We start from the raw sequence: 24,389 nt of genomic DNA on the forward strand, positions 1-24,389 counted from the left end.
TATCAAGTCACTGTGGGGAGCACAATTTAAAATTGATTTCATTTTCCCCCAATGACCTTGGTTTATTCTTCATTTGAGAAATTTCTGCTGTTCCTATTCTTTTTAGTTCATTTTGTCTCTTCCCAAAATTAAATCTTAATCACCTTAACTGTGGCTAGCATCCCCACCATGTATTTGACAGTGGTTACAAGGGCAAATTTGCTATCTATTTCAGCAAGATGTTTTTTCTTTGGGCAGATCCAGAGAATATCATAAATAACCCTCAAATTGTTCCAAAGGATGTCATCACTATTGGCAGAGCTGTGACCACAACTTCTAGTAACAAACTCAAAAGACGATGCATTGCTCAAAGCACAAAAAATACCTCTGGAATTTTTGCCGAAATCTCAGCATGTATACCTTTTCCTTTGCCAACGTGAATACTCTTAGGATAGTTTTGCCCTTGAGATACTTTTAAATGACTTAAATAATGCTAAAATGTTTACGTTTTGGGGAAAATTTAATGTAATCCTATTAAATATGTTTATAAAAAATAAATTTTCACAATTCTAATGTTTAATGTCGATCTAGTTGCCGATATAAAGAATGACTCTTACTCTTACTCTTTGTGCGCTTTTCACCTACACATATACAACTTTACAAGTAATAGGAATTGGCAACTCATATTCAGCTACCATGTGCAACTGTTTGTGGGCACTGTGTTCATTTGTGAGTATATCTGGAACGTTCACTGAGAATAAGAAGAAAAGGATTTGATGAATTAATTTGCCCTTGTCTTGCTTAAAAGCTTCTCTAGCTCAAATCCTCCCCTTTATTCTACTCAGGCAGTGACCATCTAAGACTTTGGAGGCAGCACAATCCACAGACCTCTACGGCATTCAACAACAAGTGCCTTCTTTGGAGGTTGGGGGGAGTGTAGAATAGATATAAAATTTATATACAAAATATATACAAAACTTTTGCAGTTTTAACCATTAAAAATGGGTCATTAATTACATTCACAATATTGTACAACTGTCTTTCCAAAAAAATCTTAAGCATTTCAAACAAATGCTCTACCTCTCTCCTTGGCCCCTGGAAACTTCTTACTTTCTGGCTCTATAAACTTGGCTATTCTAGATATTTCACATAAGTGAAGCCACACTATATCTATCCTTTTGCGTCTGGCTTATCTCACTTAGAATAGTGTCTTCAAGGTCCATCCATATTGTAGTATGGGTCAGAACTTCATTCCTCTAAATGGCTGAATAAACTATAATAAACCATCTACCAAAAAAAAAAAAATCTACCATATATATGTACCACATTTTATTAATTCATTAGACCTTGACTTTTGGTGAAGGCGCAGTGTGGAGAGGTGGAGTCTGAGTGGTGTTCATTACAGGAGGCTTCCCATACGGTGTGGGGCATAGGCCAGGAGTCCTTCCTACTGAACGAGGTCTAGGAGAGTGCTGCTGCCCCACAAAAGTCACCAGTGGAGATTCTTGATTAATTCAGATACTGTGTTTCCCTTTGTCTCTGAATTTCTAAAGTGTCTGTAATCAGTGAACTTTAACATTTACCTACAGTGAGTTACTAGTGCCCTCCCCATAATTAAACTCCATGTTCCCTTCCTGTCTTCAGGTGTTGGTACTGGTAGTTACAGGGAAGGAAATGAGTAGTGGCTATTAGTGTGCTAGTTACTGTGCCAGGTGGGAGGGGGGTGTTGGAGGGGGGTGATGTAGCATTCATGGTTTTCCTCTCTTCTCCAGTGTCTCACATGGCACCAACCACATACCAGGAATTCAAAATGATTGTTGATTAGTTATTTGGAAAATGACTTCTTCCCCCCAAAGAAATATGAATTGCTCATGACCTTTTGTTCTTCCTTGACCATCAAGGGAATGGACTTCCTTGGCCAGTGAGAAGAGGTGAGCCATATATAACTCCTCAGGAAAAAGAGAGGCCTCCGAGAATTTGGTTTCCTGATTATCCATGGGGGGCAGATGGTTTCTTCTCTCTTCCTTTCCTTTTTCTTATTTCTATGCATCTATGGAGCAGAATCACCACCCTTCTAGCTGACAGTGTACATCAGCACACATGTCTATGCACTATCTTCCCTTTGTTACCACCCTGAGAATTCTTCTATTTTCCCCAAGGAAAGCAGAATTAGCATCTCTGTGATGTCCGATTGAATTTTCCTATGCTAGAAAACATGTAAAGCCCTATCTTTAAACTACAGCTGTCCAGTGATTTTGCTTGGCTATACAGCACAAAATACTCTATGTTGGGACTCTATTTCTTAATGGAGTGAGAGAAACTCCTCAGTAAGAATGCAGACAACTACCGCCTGTGTGGGGACTGGACATATTTCATAGCAGTGTGCAAGAAGAAAACAACTCTTCCAAATTTGAAAACAAGATGTCTAGACTCTTCCTAATTGATGGTCATGCATAAAATGTTCATAAAAATGTGTCTGAAACTGCTCAGGGACACACCACTAAGAAAGAGACTTCTATCAAAAAAACTATTTTGTGTCTACGAGAACACATAACCATCTAACAAAAAGACATGTCTTAATATCCAAATAATTCTGTTATTTTTGGTTCTTCAAATCTTGTTTTCCAAGTGGTTATTTCTGGTGCCTACAATCTTTCAGACAATAGCTTTCTGAATGGAGAGTGATGATTCAGTGCCACCCCTACCATAGTGTGGTTTCATATTTATAACTGTTGTTATTTAAAAATGTCTATTAAGGGACACCTGGGTGGCTCAGCGGTTAAGCATCTACCTTCTGCTCAGTGCATGATCCCAGAGTCCCGGGATCGAGTCCCACATTGGGCTTCCTGCATGGAGCCTGTTTCTTTCTCTGCTTATGTCTCTGTCTCTCTCTGTGTGTCTCTCATGAATAAATAAATAAAATCTTAAAAAAGTCTATTAAAATCAACTTTAGTCCTCATTAAAAGTTTTCAGTTTAATAGCTCATAAGATAGCCACATTGACTAAAATCTGACTTCATCAAGTAACATCACAAACAATAATTTTCCAGAACAAGGCTATTTCCAGAGCCCAATAGTTGGATATTGCTCTCTTGGATAAAACAAAAACAAAAACAAAAAAACATACAAAAAACAACCTGCTATCAAGGGCAATTACAAAAACAAGACTGGCTTCTTTGATAAAATAAAACTGCGTGGACTGTTTTATAAATATTCTCTAATTTCCTAAATACCACTCCACAAAATGACTGAAAAGTGATGATAATGGGTAAGCTCTGGCACCTTGCAATCAATAGCAAAGTTCCTTCTACTGGTTGAGCATGTGGAGCTTTGTTCTCAGTGCTGAATGCTGAGTGCAAACAAAGGTCAATCAATGCAACAGGTGTACATTAGCTCCAATTATGGTTTCAGCATGATGCTAGGAGCTGAGCTTCACACATTTCCCAATATCCTAAGATTCTACAGTAGTTTGGTACATAACTGCCCACTGAGCATATTTATTTTAAAACAGATATTGCTCATGAGGTAGCTTGAGCATTATTTTGCCTTAGATTACAGAGAAATCAATGATAAATGCTGGATGGTAATATTGAACCAGCCACATTATTCTTTTTTGCTGCCCTGTAGTGATGTATAAGCTTTTTATTCATAGGAGTGGAGGTCCACTTATTTAGGGCACACCAAGTTCAGGGGACCTAAAATGGAACAGGGAGATTAAATTTGGAAACTATGTGCACTGGAAAGTTCATCCATCTTTAATGCTAAACTCTGAATAAGCAAAAAACACTGTACTTTGCTGAGGGAGATGCTAAGATGTTTAAAACGAGGTGCGTTGGTCTACTTGAGGATAGGTTCTCATTAGGTTTGGATCAGATCAGGAAATATAAAGTACCTTAGAGGAAGTGGGTCCAAGTTTAGGACTTGATTCAAAAGGAGAAAACAATTCTAAGAAAAGTCAAGGAAATAAGAAAAAAATGGGATCTGGACTCCCAGGATGCCCTGCATCACCAGGAACTCCTTGGGCCTACATCTATGTCTTTTCTAGAGAAAAGGATTGCTTCTCTAGACTTTGCCCCTAAAAGAAGTACAAGCACTCTGAAGTTATCTCATGATTAAAGTGGAGGCTGTGACAAAATTTTCTGAAGTATGCAAGAAACATTGCTATCAAAATTAGGAAGGGCCTCAGAGAGTTCGTTTACATAACATTGTATTATTTTTCTTTCCACGGAGGAGAAATAAAGAAAAATATTCAGTTTAGGTTGGAAGAAAAATGTGTAACTATGGGATACTGGAATAACCTGAGAATAGAGATGTCAAATTAAATTCTTAGGAGATTTTGGCAACAGAATAAATTCTCATTTGTCTTGAATAACTGAAGATCCTGCTATATAATGGACCAACGATCATACTACCAACTATCTTAAAGTATCATCACCAAATAATTTTGCTGAATTACGGATCCTCTTACCTAGATACCTAAAATATTAAATTTTCTCATGCATACAAAATAAGAGGACAATGACTGTCCACAAACAGAAGTTTGGGAATCAGTGAAAGAGCAGAAAACTATTGTGGGGCAGGGTCCTTCCCTGACCCACCAGTTGGAAACTTATAATTGAAGTCCATTGGCAATGGACTACATCTTTCATTCTTTCCTTTCAACCTAAAGCTTCCAACTTCTTGAAACTCATTCCTGGAAAAGCTTTTGGCAGTCGCTTTCGCAACCCACAATTTCTGTGGCTTTTCATCTTTTCACCATATACTCTTTCGGCATCTAAGCCTCACTGCCCATATGTGGTCAGTAAGGCCACCACCACCGGAAGTAAAACAGTCCTCAGCATGGGCCTGTTTGCCCACACAAGGGCAGAAACATGGGGCAGAAGAGGAATCTAGCATTTACAGATCTCAAGATATTGTGAAACTATAAAGTTACTCATCTTATACCTGTGAAAATGGATATAGAAACATTAAGGGATTCTCTGAAGGCTCTGAAGACAGCCAATCAGTGGGTTTGGGTCCTACACTCAGAGGTCAGACTGAGACTCCTTTTCTAATTCTTGGAAGGGCATTGCTAGTAAACTGGCCTTCATCTTTACTTTTAATTATATTAAAGATAATAATGATTTTAAAAGAAAGTGTTCTTAGCATTTTTTTGGAGCATGTTTTATATTTTAGCACTGTGCTAGGAGTTTTCAAATGTTATTACTAAATATTTACTAAAAATTGCTAATTTCTACAAGTGACTGAACTGCAGCTCAGGCAAGTCATCAGACTCAAAGCTCTTGAAAAGCCATCAAAGACAGCAGAAATGCTAAATAAGGATTTATATCAAACAGTATCAGTGAAATTTTTGATTCATTTAAGATGTTTTTATTTTTATTTACTTATTTAGGATGCTAATAATGGGTTGTCATAATAATTAAATGATACACATGTAAAAACCCTTAGAAATTTTTTTAAAAGGGACCCTATATGCATGTATGTATGTGTTTACACACATTTATGCACAAATAAGTTAAAACTATTTAAAAGATTACATATGTGTGTGCGTGTGTGTGTGTGTGTGTACATTTTTTCTCCTTTCAATAGAAGTGTCAACCTAATGCAAATCGGGTGCTCACATCTCTGGTGCTGGTTTTCTAACAACAGCAGCCCTACCTGTAATGCTTCTGTGAAAGGCATGTCAGCACCATGACTGAATAAACCATGCAAATATGACTGACACACTCCTGAGACACCTTTCACCTTGACGGAATATGGGGAGTTCCAAATAAATTTTTAGGAGTATAAATGAAACTGCCTGAGTCTTTTGGATTACATACCTCCAGGCTTGGTGGGACCAAAGCCAAGCAGTCTAGAAGTTCTTTGCTTAAAATAGTGTGTGAACTGTGATACTGAGATCTATACAGTCTTGAGTTGTTTTAAATGCTTCCACACCATGGCAAGCACCATCATGAAATTTAAAAATGGTCCTCAACCACCATACAGAAGAACAGTTCTTTGCAAAGATTAAATGAGATATTTGAGGGTTTGAAACCTACTTTAAAAACTGTATCAATCATGTTATGCTCTATTAACACACTACTGACTTCCTCATTAGCAAATCCACTCTACATATTAAGGCTACCCTCAGTAATAGCTGGTACCCTGCAACGTCAAGGTAAAGGACATGTTACCGTGTTAAAAGTCCCAGACAATTAGTTCAAAATGATGCCTCCTTTGGTCAAACACTCTTAAAAATTAGCTCTTTAGGATCTCTCTTTAGAAATATGAAACCCCTCAAAATCACTACTACAAATAACACACATTTTAAATAACTACCAAGCTACCTACTTTTCTCCAGAAAACACCATAAACCTCATAAATTGGTAAGACTGTGTAAAGTCTACAAAGTCTTTTTGTGATGAGGTTTACTTATTTTGTTTGAGACTCTATTTCCCCTTTTCTGAGAAATGAAAAGTCCCCACAACAGATTCAGTTCAAGGTATAGACTTATTTGAACAAAAAAAAAAAAAAAAAAAAAAAAAAGAAGAAGAAGGCTTGTAACAGAAATGGATGCCAAAGAACACTTCTTTGTCACTGGTTTTGACCTGGCATAGTGTTTCAGATGGTATTCATTTGGAATAGAGAGATCGATGACATAACATGTCCAATCCTCCTCTCTAAGTGGCTTTACTAGAAGTGGGTAAGGGCCGACAAACAGAAATTCATCTGTCCATAGGCAACCAAAAGCATACCAACTCATCTTGGAGTAATTTAACCAATGGGATGATTTAGAGGACACCGCAGTGGCACCATTTTTGGAAGGTTAAAGCTTAGCAGAAGGAACATAAATCAAAGGTGACTGGCAGGTAAGGGATATACACAGCCGTCAGCCAAACCACGTGCACACTGGCACAGATTCAATAAGATCATTTATAAAATTTTTAAGGCAGGAGTACACAAAAGGAGGTCTGGTGCTAACTAAATCCACAGATAGCTTACATGCCACTGAAATAAACACTTCCAGATGCGGGTGTACAAAAACCTTTCACAGAAAGAAATGTTTTCTTTCATAAATCTGAAGGAGGGGCTCTTAGCGAGGAAGGGCAGAAAGTCTGAAATTGAGACTGAGCTTCTTAGAGATTGGAAGAGCTCGCTGAGGTGGAGCAGTTGTGCGGGCCATGCTGAGCGGCACACGGCGGGTCTCCGCGGAGAAGCTCCCCTGCCATCTGGGAGAGAGGATTTCTGTGAAATTGAGGAACGTGTGCTAAAGGAAGGTGCATCACTCCATCAGCCCTCAGGAGTCTGGCGTTGAGTCTCTGTTGCTCTCATTCCTTATAATCTGTTTTGGGGGTGTGCGTGGTGGTAGAGATGATGGATGGGTTCACACAGGGATGAAAACCCCTCGTCAAAGTTTAGAAAAATGCTGCTGTGCAACTTACACTAGAACAGAGCTATTGCAGGCATGGCTTTAATGACAAAAAATTTTTTGAAATCTGGTTATAGTCATCTTTCAGGAATGCATGACCAAATTCATTAAGGGCTTAGAAAGTCAATTTGTTCATCAAAACGGCATAATAATATGGACTTCCTGGATACACACACACACACACACACTCCCAGAAGTTCAGATGGAAAGCAAGAATATCTTTTTTATTTTTTTAATATCAGGTGATCCATACTGAGCTCCCCACCCACCCTCTAGAAAGCTTCTTGAAATTAGTTTCTTTGTTGAATCTTTAAACTTTATGCAAAATTTTTGTAAGCATCTGAGGACTTATTTTTGAGAATATTTTTGTTGGTTTTATGCATTGACAAGTTATAAACATGTCATCTTTTATTCTTCCTTCATTCAGGATGTTGTTCTACTTATTCTTCACACCAAATATCTCTTGAATAGATTCTGTCTTCTCTGTTGTTAATGTCACTGCTTAGCAGAGACTTCTCTGGCTTCTTGCTTACAATACTGCAGGGCCACCTATTTGGCATCTGTGCCTATTCTATCCTCGAGCCCTAGTCCCTCCTCTACATCACTGTCTGAATTATTTTTCTACAATATGGATCTGTTCATATCAACTCCTTGCTCAAAGACTCTCAAATAGCCCCTGGGTGATGCTATCAGTTCTTATAAAGAAATTTTCCAAACAAAATCTTCCTGAGGACCCAATGTATATCAGAGATAAAAATTCATCTGTATTATTTGGAGAACATGCTTTATGACTTGCACAATGCTTGCACAATAATCTGGGGTTTCTGCAGAGCACAGTTAGATAAGTGTTGGCCTACATCACAAAGTCCAGGTAAACTGGCTTGGAATTCAAAGTCCTCAAACTGTCATCACCCCACGTTTGAGGCTTCATCTCCCCTCAAGACACTCCAGTCTCGGTTCCTCAACTCTGTCTAAACAGTCATACTGCTTTCATATACCTATCCTCCCACGCTCCATTTTATTCCTGCTTTTTTTTTCTACCAGAATTATCTTTTCAAAATTCTTACTCATTTCCCTTAGCTCTGTTTCATAAACTCCATTCAATTGTTTACGGCCCTCCAAAGCTTCCCTGGCTTCCTCAGGCAGCCCGTGCCCTCCTCTGTACCTGAAGCACTTTGTCCAAACTTCGGTTGCAATGCCAGTCACACGCACATCTTCGCTGTGCTGGAACCCCCCATTATCTCCATATTCCATATACCCACTTCAACATATTTCTAAGATAACACTTGGGAAATGTTTATTGAATTAATAAATGGAGATCTCAGAGCTGTAGGGGTCTGAGGACATGTAGGGATGTCAACACTGGTCCTTCCACTTCCCAATGGTGAGTGGTTCAATTGTACAAATATGGATTTGGCCAAATGGACTGTTTTTTTTTTTTTTTAAAGTCCAAACTCAGAAGGCAAGTGCTGACCTTTGTAGGTGAAGTATGCTTTCACCCTATCAGGAAGGCACATGCTCTGAAATGGTTTTCCAGCAGTGGTGGGTGACAGACGAACTCGTAGTAGTACACAGTCTTGTCTTACCACCTTATTCATTTTTTTAAAACTTTAACCGTTGGTGAACTGGTTTTGTGAGTGAAAGATATTGTTGGCCTTCAAAAACTGAAGGTAGTTTGCCCACATAAGGATCAACCCCTATTACTGTCGTCTTCAGACAGTGATTCAGAGAAAAGCACAGTGTAGAGCCCATACTAGTTTTCCCTTTCCCATTCCCCATTCCCCCTTTGCCCTTCCCCTTCTCTCTCTCTCTCTCTCCTCCTTTAAAACATTTGCTTGGATGAGATGTGCTTTTCAACTCTACCCTACTTACTTATTAGGCTCTTACCTAATTAGTCTAGAATATAGGAATAGATGTGTTAGGTTAGATCAGGAATGAAGAATGAAATCAGAGCCAGAAATGTAGTTTCTAACTTCTCTACTGGAAACTATAAAATCTGCACAAGTGTTTGAATTGGAATTGACAGGAACCTGTAGGCCAGGCTGTGAACTTCTGGAGCCAGAGAGTCAACTTAGATACTCCCACCCTGGTATTTCCATCAGGGGCACAGCTGCCCAACAGTCACCTTGAATGCACTTGGGCAAATTCAGAGCCTGACACTGGGCTCTGCCCTCATGACCCCTGCCAGCTAGTCAGCCCAAATATTTCCAGATCTGGAGAGCCTATTCCACATTTTGGGTAGATGCCCAGAACTGCAAGTGCACTCCAATCAGGTGGGAGAGCCTATCCAGGTGCCAGGGCAAGAGTTAACATCTGACTGACATATGGGCCATGAATTTTCTCTTCTCACAGCTTGGGGTCATGCACAGGCAGTGTGTGGGGGTGGAATATTTGATCTGTGCATACATAGCCTAGGGGATTTGGTTTAAATCAAATCATAATTAAAACACCAGTCAGGAAAACAAGGCATAATTATTTTTTTCCTGCATATTTTTCCTACCTTGGATATAGCCTTAAATACATGTTGGGTATAAGAAAAGCTAGGTATCAATTTCATTTGGGGAAGGTGTAAATTTTCCACTTAAAACAATCCACTTATTATGCTGTGGGATTAACTCTGCAACTACATCAGTAAATTAAGTGACAGTTCAGTGATTATATTTGTGAGACTAAAGTATGTAACACTATTTTAGAAATCATCAAAAAGTAAATCATCTCCGGTTCAGTGGGCTCTCATCATGGCCGTGCAAGGGGATTTTTGCCACACTATCAATAAAACAGTACACGAATGTTTCACTGAAACAAAACATGCTTATGAATCTTAGATGTTTCTGGAAGTGGTAAATAAACTGTATTTTAATAAAACCAATGTGCTCTTTTCTAATATTCACCGAGTCAGACAGAAAATATTAACTGAAAATTTAAATAGCATTTCTGCTAGGTGAACATGAACAACGTAATTTGCTGAAGCTGTATGCCTAACTCTATGTATATAATCTTCTTGTTTATTCAGATTTAAAAGAAGATTCTTGCCATTTTTAGAGTATAATTTTTAAGTTTAGAAATATTTCAGCTGAGGTTAGTTCCTCCCAACTAATCCTTTTGCTATTTTCATGAATTTATGAGTTAAAAGAATCCTGTGATTTTTTTTTTTTAAGAAAGAATAATTTCCTTTTGGGAGTCACTCTAAATATTTTCCCACTCTCTCTCCATTCCCTCAGAAGACTGCAAAAACCTAGCAACTACAATAATACAGTCAAATCTCAAGATCTGGTCTTTTTAGAATATTCAGCTCAAAAAGTTTCTCTGTGTTGTCAATTGTTCCTCTTTTGCGTTCATGTTTGAATTCTTCCTCTATTATCCAAGACACAGCCTGCTTTTACAATAAATACAGATGCATTAGCTTCTTGAACTGCTTCAAATTTTAAAAGTCTTTGAAGTACACAAACTTGGAGAAAACACACAGGGCTGGTTAAGGCTCGTACCTTTCATTTCTACTTTGAACACGCACCCTGTTAGAGAATACTGGTTTTCTCCTTTTCAAGCTGTGTTCCTGAAAACTCTAGGATTATTCAAGAATTTCCAGGGGCCTCATGGTGTTTGATTTGAATGTCCATTTATGATCTCACTGTTCCACTTAAAATACAGGTTCTGTAGTCTCATGTTTTATATTTGAACTTCTTGTAAACGTTTTGTTGAGTAGCAAGTTATGTCTTAGAATTTGGGCTTGTTTTATTTTTTGATATTTAAAGAAGACCAGATAAATATTCTAGATACAACCATTCAAGTTTGAGTACATCATCTTAGGATCCATACCACATGCAGAACCAAATTTGAGGTCCTTACTGCTGACATAGAAATGAAGGCAGAAAAAAGCAAAATGTGTATGGATAACAACTGTTTACTGTAGAGACAAGCTGGTTGTTAATGATAGCAGGTTTTTCAAATTAGAACTGGATAAGTTCTTATGAAAAAATTTGCCAGCTGCCCCAATTAAAGGTATTGCTGTAGATAAAGGGGTTCAAATGAGAGAAGATCTTGCTTTCCTTCTCTCCCCTATCTGTCTCATGATTTAAAAAAAATTGAATAGCTTTACAATATAATGGGACTGTGCCACCTCTATCTGGCAATACAGAATTATGGTGCTATGCTTACAACAGCAGAAATAGTTTCATTAATGAAGTTCACCAAATTTGTATTCCACAGGCAAAGAAAAATAAATTTGACCCTGAAACTTTAAATGAATATTTGAAGTCAGAGAAGGGTCGTCAGGTGATTGAGATGTTCTTTAGATCTTGGAATTGCTTATGTTTTAAGATACCTTAAAAAACATTTTCCAGAAATCCAGGAAGAGTTACCCTGGATTAGAAATCTCTATATTAAACCTCTTTAAACACTACCAGTTTAAAAATGTGAGCACTTGTTAGGTATTGTTAGTGAAACAACTTCTTATTTTTAGAAGATTTTATTTATTTATTCTTGAGCGACACAGAGAGAGAGGCAGAGACATAGGCAGAGGGAGAAGCAGGCTCCCTGTGGGGAACCCAATGCAAGACTTGATCCTGGACACCCGGGATCATGACCTGAGCTGAAGGCAAATGCTCAACCACTGAGCCATCCAGGGGTACCTCAAAACAACTTTTAAGCAAAATATTGTTTTTCTTTTGGGGAAAGACTATTGCAGGCCTGTGTAGAACACTAGTAAAATCTGATATATTTGTGAATCAAAACTTCTCAACGCTGGATAAATTGAAGAAAATAGAAAGTGGACACTGTGATGGATATAATATAATGGCTGTCACATGTAACTCTGTTTTTGAAACATTTTTACTTTCCTTAATAAATGAGGTTTTAAGAGTCGATCTTCTACATATAACACACAGATTTTTGAAATATTTTATGAAGAAAACCCTTTTCCGAAGTGGAACATCTTTTAATACCTCTTAGAACACTTGTTTTCTACACATTATAGCTTAGAAAATATGATCTCATGTTTTCAGAGTTAAGAACAGAGACCATTCTACAAGGAAGAAGTTTAATGAGTAGGATTAGTGAGAATTCACTGAAGCCCATCGTCCCAAGGAACCACAAAATATTCCTGTCCACAGATAGAGCTGTGGTATTTGCTATGTAACTTTAACCTAGTTCACTTAACTTTTCTCTAAATCTCAGTATTGCTCTCTAGAAAGTAGAGATAATTAACATTCATCTTGCTGTGTTGTGAGGATAAATAACATAATGCAAGTGAAAAGTTTCTTCTAAAATAGTACATAAATTATCATTTGATCAACTAATGCTCATCTTAGATTCTAATGAGTTACTCCGCCAAACTCTTCCAACTTCTATAGGAATGATTCTAATGAGTTACTCTGCCAAACTCTTCCAACTTCTATAGGAATGAAGAAATTCCTATATTTCAAACATTCTCTCCCTAATCCTACACTGAACATTGTGTTAGTTGATCCATATAAAATTTCAGATATTCAACTGTTTTTCAGTTAGAGAAACTGCGATTTCATATAGTTTGACATACTGAATTTTGTCACTGGAATCCCTTCACCCTATTTCAAAATTAAAAACAACTACAATGGAATATTACTTAGCCATTAGAAACAACAAATACCCACCATTTGCTTCAACATGGATGGAACTGGAGGGTATTATGCTGAGTAAAATAAGTCAATCAGAGAAGGACAAACATTATATGGTCTCACTCATTTGGGGAATATAAAAAATAGTGAAAGGGAATAAAGGGGAAAGGAGAAAAAATAAGTGGGAAATATCAGAAAGGGAGACAACATGAAAGACTCCTAAATCTGGGAAACGAACTAGGGGTGGTGGAAGGGGAGGTGGGCGGGGGGTGGGGATGACTGGGTGACGGGCACTGAGGGGGGCACTTGACGGGATGAGCACTGGGTGTTATTCTATATGTTGACAAATTGAACACCAATAAAAAATAAATTTATAAAAAAAAAACAACTATATTAAAAGTTTCACAGTTTTTTTTTTCTAGAAAACACTCACTTTCAGGTTATTATATAAATATATAAATTATATAAATATGACATATGTTAATTTACTTCTGAGAATCAGTAGCCCACAGCTATAAAAAGGTAAGTGACTCCAATCTATAAGGATAGATTTAATATTTCTAAAAAAATTTATTGGGAAGATTTTTGCTTCCAGTCAAAACACACATATTTAAGAATTCATACCCAATTTATACTTGTTATTTATATTTGAAAATTATTCTAATTTTTTGCGACATTTTATTTTCCAGGTTGAACAAATAAAATGCTGACAAACCGGGATCCCTGGGTGGCGCAGCGGTTTAGCGCCTGCCTTTGGCCCAGGGCGCGACCCTGGAGACCCAGGATCAAATCCCACGTCGGGCTCCCGGTGCATGGAGCTTGCTTCTCCTTCTGCCTATGTCTCTGCCTCTCTCTCTCTCTCCCTGTGACTATCATAAATAAATAAAAATTAAAAAAAATGCTGACAAACCTAATATAATCATGACGTAAGAATTATTCATGAACATGAAAGTCTAGATCAAAATAGTCAAAGCAATCTGCTATGCCACTTTTATTTTTAAAAGCTTAATGTGAGGAATTCTTAGAGGAAATTTCACATTTTCAATACCTATGTATCTATTTCCAGCATTCCTTAAGAACTAATGATATGAGAACATCCTTAGCAATCCTTAGCATCCATAATAGATAACCTCACATCAAAGTAAATGGCCAGAATGGAAGAGCAGTAAAGTGAGAGTGGAAAGGCTGGATTCCAGCCTTGTCACTCACTTACAAGGTGCCTTTGGGTACACTGTGAAATTTCTCAGGCTTTCCATGTCTCAGCCAGCTTTAAAATACTGTGATTCTGTCTGAGAATTTAAGACAGCTGAATGGATAATGAAGCACAACTCACTTCTAGGGATGCACTGAAGGTGTTACTTAAGTTAATGACCATGCTTACATAAGCAATTTTATTGTTTCTCTATTCCAGTCCAATAGAAAATCACCTGATAACATGCAAGCTCAGGTGGGTTAACATATTTTTTCTACAGTGAATATTACTTAGGAGAAGCTAAAATAGATTTAGGCATTACACATTGGATTATGTCATCTTACCCAGTGAACAGTTTCCTTTTCCTGGCTTTCAAAATTATACCCCTGATTTTATGTCAGCCATTTACAGCACTTCCCATTGAGAGCTGGGATTGAGCTTCAGAGTAGGTAACCATGTGCACCACCCACTCCTTGTAAACAGCAAGGAACTAGATAAAACACATGTCTGACCTTCTTCTGTATGATAAATAATCAATACATTGGGTTACTTTTTGGAGTATTTTCCGTGAAACACATTTCATTCACCAAAATGTTAAATGCTTTTTACTTCACTTCTAAACATGCACAAGTAAATTCTAAGAATATTTTTTAAAAAACCATTACCAAAGGCACTTGAATTTTCAGGTTGAGAGAAGAAAATACTCTTCAAACAACTAAATACCAATAAATTTTCTAATAGGATAATTCATTTAGAGCTTTTGCTCTATTATTGTGGGGCCCTGTTACCCTTCTTAAAGTAAGTTTTATTTACTCTTTTCTATTCTATATTTTCTTAATTTTCTAACATACCAGCACTACTTTCAGTAAATGAAAAAAATTACTAAAGTAAAGAAATCAGTAAAATGAAAAATATTTAAACATTGAGGAAATAATTTATTTAAAAAATTATTACCACCTTTGATATACTCATCAGTCTCTGAAATTTTTTCAATAACTTACACAAAGATATAAACTTGTATACATTGAATCTGATTAAGCTTTATAAATTTGAGGCCATGTCATTTTTTTCTTTAGATTTCTGTTTCATTGGGAGCTAGTAGGCAATATTTAGCTAGTATGTAAAAATGAAGTGGCAAATAAGTATGTTCAGTTCCTGAGACCTTATTTTTAAGGTGATAATGTAATAGAAATCCATTAATGTTCTTCAACCATTACCAATCCCTAAAGTAAAAATGAACACATTTAGTTTCAGGAGCAATCATATTTAAATGGTACTTATATTAAAATGGTAAAAACTATTAGTCTGATAAGAAATCATATTACTATGCAAGTTTTAGTTTCTTCTGGGATTCCAAAGTGAAGCCTCTCTGCGTGTGTGTGTGTGTGTGTGTGTGTGTGTGTGTGTGTGCCTGGGTGGCTGGGTGTATATGGAGGGGGTGGTTTCTATTTCAGTCTATATTCCTATTTGAGAGCTTTTAGAAAATATACTACTGCTACTACTATTACTACTACTTCTACGATTATTAGTATAATTTATTAACAACTTATCACATGTCACCCAAAACACAAATAATCCAGTTAAGAAATGGGCAGAAGACATGGGTAGACATTTTTTTCCAAAAAAGATATACAGATGGCCAACAAACACATGAAAAGATATTCAACATCACTCATCATCAGGGAAATACAAATCAAAATGACAGTGAGATACCACCTCACACCTGTTAGAATGGCTAAAATCAACATGACAGGAACAGCAGATGTTGGCAAGAATGCAGAGAAAGGGGAATCCTCTTACACTGTTGGTGGGAATGCAAGCTGGTGCAGCCACTCTGGAAAACAGTATGGAGGTTCCTCAAAAAGTTAAAAATAGAACTAACTACCCTATAACCCAGCAGTTGTACTACTTGGTATTTACCCAAAAGATACAAAAATACTGATTCCAAAGGATACACACACTCTGATATTTATAGCAGCAGCATCAACAACAGCTAAATGATGGGAAGAGCCCAAATGTCCATTGGCAGATGAGTGGATAAAGAAGATGTGGTATGTACACACACACACACACACACACACACACACACAAACACACACTGGAATATTACTCAGCCATCAAAAAGAATGAAATCTTGCCATTTGAAACAACATGGATAGCACTAGACTGTATGATGCTAAGTGAAACAAGTCAGAGAAAAACAAATATCATATGATTTCACTGATATGTAGAACTTAAGAAACAAAACAGATGAACATGGGGGGAAAAAGAGAGGCAAACCATAAGAGACTCTTGACTACAGAGAACCAACTGAGGGTTGCTGGAGGAGCAGTGGGTGGAGGCATGGGCTAACTGGGTAATGAATATTAGGGAGGGCTCTTGTTGGGATAAGCAGTGGGTATTATATGTAACTGATGAATCACTAAATTCTACTCTTGAAAGCAAGATTACACTGTATGTTAACTAGAATTTAAATAAAAATTTGAAACAAAAACAAAAACAGCTTATCACGTATCAAGCTCACAGTACTCCTTAAATTCCATCATGAACTATGTTCTATTATTATACCAATTTTACAGATGAAACTGAGCCATAGAGAGATTAAGAGACTTCCTTAAGGCTACCTAGCTAATAGGTGGAAGAGTTGGGATCTAAACCATGGTCATTTGGCTCTAGGATCAACAGTCAATCACCACCAATATAACTTCCATAAATACCAGCTGCTCTGAGTACAAGGACAAAGTAATATGACAAGCATCAAAGTCACTCAGGACATCTGAGGATGCAAATGTACTCTAAAGTACTACTATATGGGCAGCCTGGGTGGCTCAGCGGTTTGGTGCCGCCTTCAGCCCAGGGCCTGATCCTGGAAATCCGGGATCGAGTCCCACATCGGGCTCCCTGGCATGGAGCCCGCTTCTCCCTCTGCCTGTGTCTCTGCCTTTCTCTCTCTCTGTATCTCTCATGAATAAATAAATAAATAAAAACTTTAAGAAAATATAAAGTACTACTACAAATCACAGATTCTGAAGTGATTTTCAGAATTATAGGAAAAAGAAACAAAAGGCCAAAAGTAAGATTAGTTTTTAAAAATTTTCTTTCAGTATGCATATACAGAAAGTCAGGTTTATAGGGATGGGGCAGCAGCAAAAGTATGTTTTAGGGAGATTCTGGAGCTAGGGAGTTTTAGCCTTGGTTCCATCATTTAGTCTAATTAATAGCTTCACCTCAGAAAAATTACCTCAATCCTCTAGGTATAATACTTTCCTGATTTTCTGCATAGGATTGAGAATACATGAGAACACAGAAAAGAAAGAAATCACCAACTAAAACTAATATGCTAAACACAGTACTGTTCTAACTGGTTGAGTGGAGATGTAAGTTTATAAGTGTCTCTACCACATGCATATCCTCCCAGCCAAGCAGCGGATGCTTTCGCTCTGCGCTCTTATCCTCTCTGTGCCAGCAGCTACTCTGTGCAAAGCATCACCTATGCTCTTCTTCGTCACCTCCACCTAACACGGCTTCAATCAGTCTTGTCTTCTATCATTTCAACTAATTCCCAAGGTGAAGAGCTCACAATTCTTTATGCAATGAAGTTGCATAAAGAATTAGTTCTGTAGTTCTGAAATTGATCAAGTTGTGATTTTGTATAACATTATGTCAAAAGTCATAATACAGTAGGAGACAGGGTGATGACTCACTAAAAGCAGAATTTTACTGGTTTATTGATTGATATTGTAATTAAATTTCTGCGTAACATACTGGTTGTTATTTTAATTTTCAAAATCCATTCCCAATTATTGGGAATTGCTACACATGAATCAAGTTATGGATATTCTAATTTTTTTTTTAAATTTTTATTTATTTATGATAGTCAGAGAGAGAGAGAGAGGCAGAGACACAGGCAGAGGGAGAAGCAGGCTCCATGCACCGGGAGCCCGACGTGGGATTCGATCCCGGGTCTCCAGGATCGCGCCCTGGGCCAAAGGCAGGCGCCAAACCGCTGCGCCACCCAGGGATCCCAAGTTATGGATATTCTAAATTAGATATCACATCTACAAATACATCAGACAAGCACTTTAGATTTGGAATTACAAGGTACATAGACAAAATCTCTATGATTCATAAATATAAACTAGTTGCTCATGAACATTTTAGTTTATGCAGGAAATGTTATGCTGGAGGTAACCGAGCTCAGCCTTTCTGTATGAAAATTTAGGTCTTGATCTATGGTTACTATAGAGGCAAACCATTTTCCTCCTCTCTTTTTTTTTCTTTTAAAGATTTTGTTTATTTATTCATGAGAGACAGAGGAGAGAGGGAGGGGGAGAGAGAGAGAGAGAGACAGGCAGAGGGAGAAGCAGGCTCCATGCAGGGAGCCCAACGTGGGACTCGATCCCAGGTCTCCAGGATTATGCCCTGGGCCAAAGGCGGCATTAAAACCACTGAGCCACCCAGGTTGCCCGTCTTCTCTCTTCTTACAAGTTGCCACTCAAAGCCTGGGTGGCAAAGAGTCCCTAGTGCAGCATGAAGTATGATCTCCAGAAGTGGGCATCAGGAAACTGGATATAAACATCCCCACCCCCATCAGAAGCACCTCCTTTTAGCAGCTGAAGGTCTGTGGAGCCAGGGCAGGATGGCCATAATGTTAGATACATAGTCTGCAAATCTCTCCCATTTTAAAGAGAATTCTTAACTAATTTAAAAGGCAGATTTATGAAAGGTACAGAACAGGGAATATAGTCAATGGTATTGTGACAGATGGTAGCTACACTTGTGGTGAGCACAGCATGATATACAGGGATGCTGAATCATCTTGTTGTATGCCTGAAACTAATGTGTGTCAATGATACTTCAGGTGAAAAAGAGGGAAGATTTATCTATTGTTATGTATACCGTGAAGCTGTGTCTAAAACAGTTAGATCATATTAATCATAATATAAGACAGAGTAGGCACATTCAGTCCTGCAGGCCGGGCAGATTATTATAGCTCTAGGTAATGAAGCAGACCTCTCAAAGTGGGTCCTTTCTGAGGAGTGATAAAAATGCGGATGCCCCTCTCTGGTGATTTTTTACCATTTGCTGTCATTCTGGCAGTGGTTAAGTGAACCTTCCAGGTCATGGTTTATGTGTTCTATTTTTCCAGATCTATTTAAATTGAGCATTTTACAATTGTACCATTAACTTAGAAGAGCATAATTGTTATATGTTTATTAGATGAAAATTAGCTTAAACTATATCTGAGCTTAGTTTCAAGTATATTTTCTGACCATGTAAATAAAAGCAACATTACATGAATAACAGAGTACCAGTTAGACATGAAGGAATGAATACACTTACAAACACATGCACACAATGTCATCAACTAAGATGGTTAAATAATCTGTTCAGTGTGGTGAAGTACAAAAAACATGGAAGAATGAAGCAGCTACTGCTTCCTCTTCCTCTTAAGGAAATATCAAAGACTTTATGATAGGGAGATTCCCCCTTATATTAGATACATGTTCTTTCATGTAATTTTATCTATTATTTTAGTTACCATTTTAGGTTCTTTCTCAAAAATCCAGCTTCTCCTTGCTACTCTTTAATGCCTTCTAGATTATTACTAACACTGCCTCCTTTTCCTTCTCTTTCCATTCCATTGCCTCAATCTTTTAGTTATTATTTGGCTCTTAAATACGGACTTGATATGTTTAATCCTTTGTTAGAAGATGGCTCTTTCAATTTCAGTTTTTAAATTCTTCCAATCATCTTCTATTTTTCTAAATTTCATCTTTCTTTTGGCTCATCACTCAAAATAGTCTCACCTATCTTGCAGAAAAAAATAAAACAAGAGATATCTGATTTCATTCTGCCTTTTCAATTGCAATAATCTAAAAATATTCATGCAGAAGTATATATTGCTTTCATTGGCAGTATTGAAATCATGTTCTCATAATATAGAAGACAGATTTTAAATGCTAAACGCAAGTGGAAATAATAGTTACCATTAAAAAAAGCTTCTGGAGACATACATAAAAAGTTTCTGATACATGCTTGCTGTCACAATGAGATACCCATACAATTAGCTAATGAAAATAAAGAATGGAAAGAAAGTATTCCCTTTAACTAAAACACAGGGAAAAAGGAGATGATCTAATGTAGAAGAAATCATGATTTTTATCAATAGATAATAGTAAAATCCACTCCTAGGAGAAAACACATACTATGTTATACTTATGTATGTATGTATGTATGTATGTATGTATGTTGATGTTATATGTACATACTCTGCTTTGGTATATTAAAGCAGAAGTGAATATGAAGAAACCAAACAAACAGTAAATTCTACTGTTCCTCAGTCTTAAATCCAACCTCATGTTCTGAAAATCAAACCGGTGCCTCATAAACAGTGGAAGACTTGGAGAAAGTTCTATTAACATGAATAAAGATTTTTTTAAAAAAAGGCAACAAGATGAGCACTTAATTAAAACATACACTCACACACACACACACACACACACTTTCTTTAAGCTGTTGAAATATAAAGTCTTTAATTCTCCATTTAAAAAAAAAAACAACAAACTCTGATTATAAGCTTTAAAACCATTTGAAGATGTGAAAGACTATCTGCATTTCAGCCTACTTCAAAGCCAGTGAAGAAATCATTTCTTCTTCTTCCAACTCAAAGTATGTTTAGGAGCAGGACATCTGATAGAAGTGGTATTGCCAATCTAACCAATTTTAAAATATAAAGTGCTTCTAGCAATATTTGGATACATATAATTTGACAAAAAAGTTTTATAAACCTAAGCTTTGAAAAATAGAAAATATAAGCCCCAACAAAAAAAGCATAATTTGTAATTGAAAGAAAATAATATTTTGTAGAAAAGAATCATCCTTCCAAAAAGAGACAAAAATGACTAACTTTTATTTCCCAAGAGAATTATGCCACTTTTATACAACAAAATTACCGTCACCACAAATTGCTTTCAACAATTCCATTGCTTCTTCATTTGACCACTTGAAAATCAAAATTCTTTCAGATTATAAATATAACTTTTTATAACTCTGTTATTACGTACTGTGAATGGGGAAAGGGGGCCAATCTTGTGGCCGTAGCGTCGGACGGCCTCTCTGATGTGGCAGGGCTGGATGGCATCGCTGTGAGCCTCAACACCACAGGCCGCAGTGCTCTGCGACAGAAAAACACATAAATTGTTACTAAATCAAAAACACACAACAGAACTACAGTGTATAAAATATGAAAATAAACTTTTATAAAATGGATGTTTTTCTCCCTTTAGGATGCATGTTCCTGCTGCCATACTCTACATTTAAAAAAAAGATTCCATTAACAAATCAAAGATGACTTTTACATGACCCCTTCCTAGCAGACCTACCAAATGCAATTTTTATGCCCACAATATTTCACCTAGGCCTGCATGTCAAGGTACCGAAGAATATAGCCACTCGTGTGCAGATGAGAAGTGTCATGGGATTGTTGAAAGAACCACAGGAAGCTATTTTTTTAAAAAACATTTGAACATTTATTATTATAAATGTTTCTTGGGAGCTTGTTGGGCATATTTCTGAAATAACATGAGGGTCATCAATTTTAAAGTGAAAAATATAAAATTGCTATATATTTATCTGTAATACAGGGGGCTGTCATAAATGATCATTTTAACTTGGTTCCTAATTTTCTAGGTGTCCTCAGGGCAAAAACAAAATAAAACAAAACCTTTCTATTTTCATTGGCTTCATGTGTAAAAGTAAGGTTTGAAAGTACAAAAAGATACAAGGAAGAGAAAGATTATTTGCAAAGAGAGTATGGATACCAGTTGAAGAAATGTGTGTTATATGATTTAAGTTCAGTTGCAGGCTCTGGTTTCCCAAATACCTGATCCAGATCTTATCAGTTACCAGTTCTGTCAAGTTATGCAATATCTCTGTGCTTTGGTTTCCTCATCTGTCAAACTGGGATAATAATTATAATTGCTTTAAACTGCAATGGATGCCAGATGCCAGTCATTAACATTAAAGAATCAAAAGAAAGAAACACTAGTTTGTGTATTACTTAAGTCACATAATAATTATTTGTTTTGCTGATAATTACTACAATTATCACTTTTATAATTCCTTGTAGGAGTATAACTAGTATGACCTCTATGGATAGTAATTTGACAAAATCTTATCAAATGAAAATGCACAATCATTTCTGACCCAGTTTCACATTGAAGAACTTGTCCTACAGATATATTACACAGGTACAAAATTTTATATACCTATATATCTATCACACACATATAAACACACACTCACTGCAGAATTACTAGGATTGATTAACTAAACGTTCAACAATGAGGGAACACTAAAATAAATTATGATACATCCATTTAATGAAACTATAGCAACCACCAAGAACAACAAGGGAGTTCCATGCACACTCCCATGGAACTATCCCTAAGATGTACTGTGTGAGAAAATGCAAGGTATCCACTTGGGTGGCACTATGTTACCATTTATTTTTTTAAAAGGCTGAACATTACATACTCATTTAAGCATAGACTATATTTTGCAAGGGTATACCAAAAATCAGTAATACTCCTTATCTCTTGGAGGCTAAATGGGTGTCTACAGGACAGGGACTAGAATATACATTTTTAATTGTATATCCTTCTGTACTTTTCATATGTATTTTCTGTACCTCATGTGTGGTTTTCTCAGAACTAGTAAAAAAAAATGAAAAATTCTCATTCAATGAGAGCATCAGCTAATTATCCAAGCTGAACCTGAAATAAGATATAAAATATAAAACAAAGCAGATCTTATTTTTATTATTTTAAAAAGATATGAAATAAGCAAATAGGAATTGACTCTAGAGCATCCTCAATTTCATTCCAACAACACTCTGAATAACAGAACTGCTATGCCCACAACAACATAAACTGTTATCTCAATCCTTCACTTGGCACTGATAAAAAAGTACACAGGATTTTTTTCTTTGGAGTGCTTTTTCAGTTCTTATTCCAAATGCTTTGTGTCACCTGGAATATATTAGAAGAAATGCAATTATCAGGTATGATGAGGGTAAAGGTCCTTTTCTGAGTCCATCTGGCCCCAAAAGATGAAAATGACTAATAAAGATTCATTAATGGTTGAGGCATTCCATCATTTGTGGAAATGAATGCAAATATTTAGCTGGATCTAGAGTTGAGTTTTCCAGTGGAAACTCAAGTGGAAATACAAAACAGAGACATCAAGAAGGTCAATATTCTGCATATTACATGTCAGGTGGAAAGTTCCTCTATGGCATCTCCTTTCTCCTTGCAGCTTGGGTTTGTTTTTCAAGTCTTTCCTCCATGGCCAATCTAAGATTCTACTCTTCCTGTCTTTCCGAAATAAATTTGGTTTTTATCAAAAGATAAAACATTTGGTCAAAAGATAGAACATCTGGTCAAAATCTCTCAGGACCTCTGGCATGATAATCAAATGGGATTTCAGAACACTGAGGGAAGCATAAGCTAGAAACTTATGGTTGAATTGTGATCTTTTCCAAAAAGATGAAGTTAACTTACATAAAAATGGAAATACTCAATGTTGTGAAAAATATTAGATTTTTCTGTTTTGTTAATTTCAGGTTTGTTTGCTATAATTAAGCAACTGCAAACAGCATGAAGTTGCCATATGCACTTCTACACTTTCTTGACTTGCCCATGAGTTCTTTGGAAGGGAACCCTTAAATCTGAAATGATTTATTTCCAGTGTTGCTTCCACCTCAACAGACCTCTTCACATTTTTTGTCAACATTCAGGCCTTCACCAAGGTATTTTTAACTCATTTAAACTCAAAATTCATACCAAGTTGAGACTTTTTAATTCACAGTGACTCTAGCATTTTGTTAATATTCTTCAAAATTGTTTCAGAAGAATAAGCATTTATATATTTGTCTTCTAATATTTAAAAATCTTTTATGTGCTGTGAACACATTTGAAGAGTGCTAAATTCATATACCAGTTCATCTTTCCTATTTTGAGTATGCCTACACTTAATAGGATATTCTTTATTTTCAAATTTTCAAAGATGAAACCTATATTTGACAACATACTGAGTCTAAAGAGTGCTGAAATCTCTGCTAAAGTAGATTATTTCCTGGAATCAAGTACAGGCTGCTTGGTAAAGTTCTTTCTTGTATGTCAGGTCCTTTTCCTCATGGCTGCATTCATACTCTA

At 36.6% G+C, this 24,389-nt stretch overlaps 1 protein-coding gene across 13 annotated transcripts in view; it reads right to left on the minus strand.

Moving 5' to 3' along the window:
- SUPT3H (SPT3 homolog, SAGA and STAGA complex component) overlaps positions 1-24,389 on the minus strand; it is a 516,593-nt gene that overhangs the window by 64,997 nt on the left and 427,207 nt on the right. For all 13 annotated transcript variants that reach the window (XM_072733255.1, XM_072733191.1, XM_072733217.1 and 10 more), the window contains one exon: positions 21,240-21,350. In XM_072733255.1, coding sequence (XP_072589356.1) covers positions 21,240-21,350 — 111 coding nt within the window. The remainder of the gene's footprint in view (positions 1-21,239; positions 21,351-24,389) is intronic.

Source organism: Vulpes vulpes, chromosome 1, assembly GCF_048418805.1.
Source record: "Vulpes vulpes isolate BD-2025 chromosome 1, VulVul3, whole genome shotgun sequence".
Taxonomy (NCBI): domain Eukaryota; kingdom Metazoa; phylum Chordata; class Mammalia; order Carnivora; family Canidae; genus Vulpes; species Vulpes vulpes.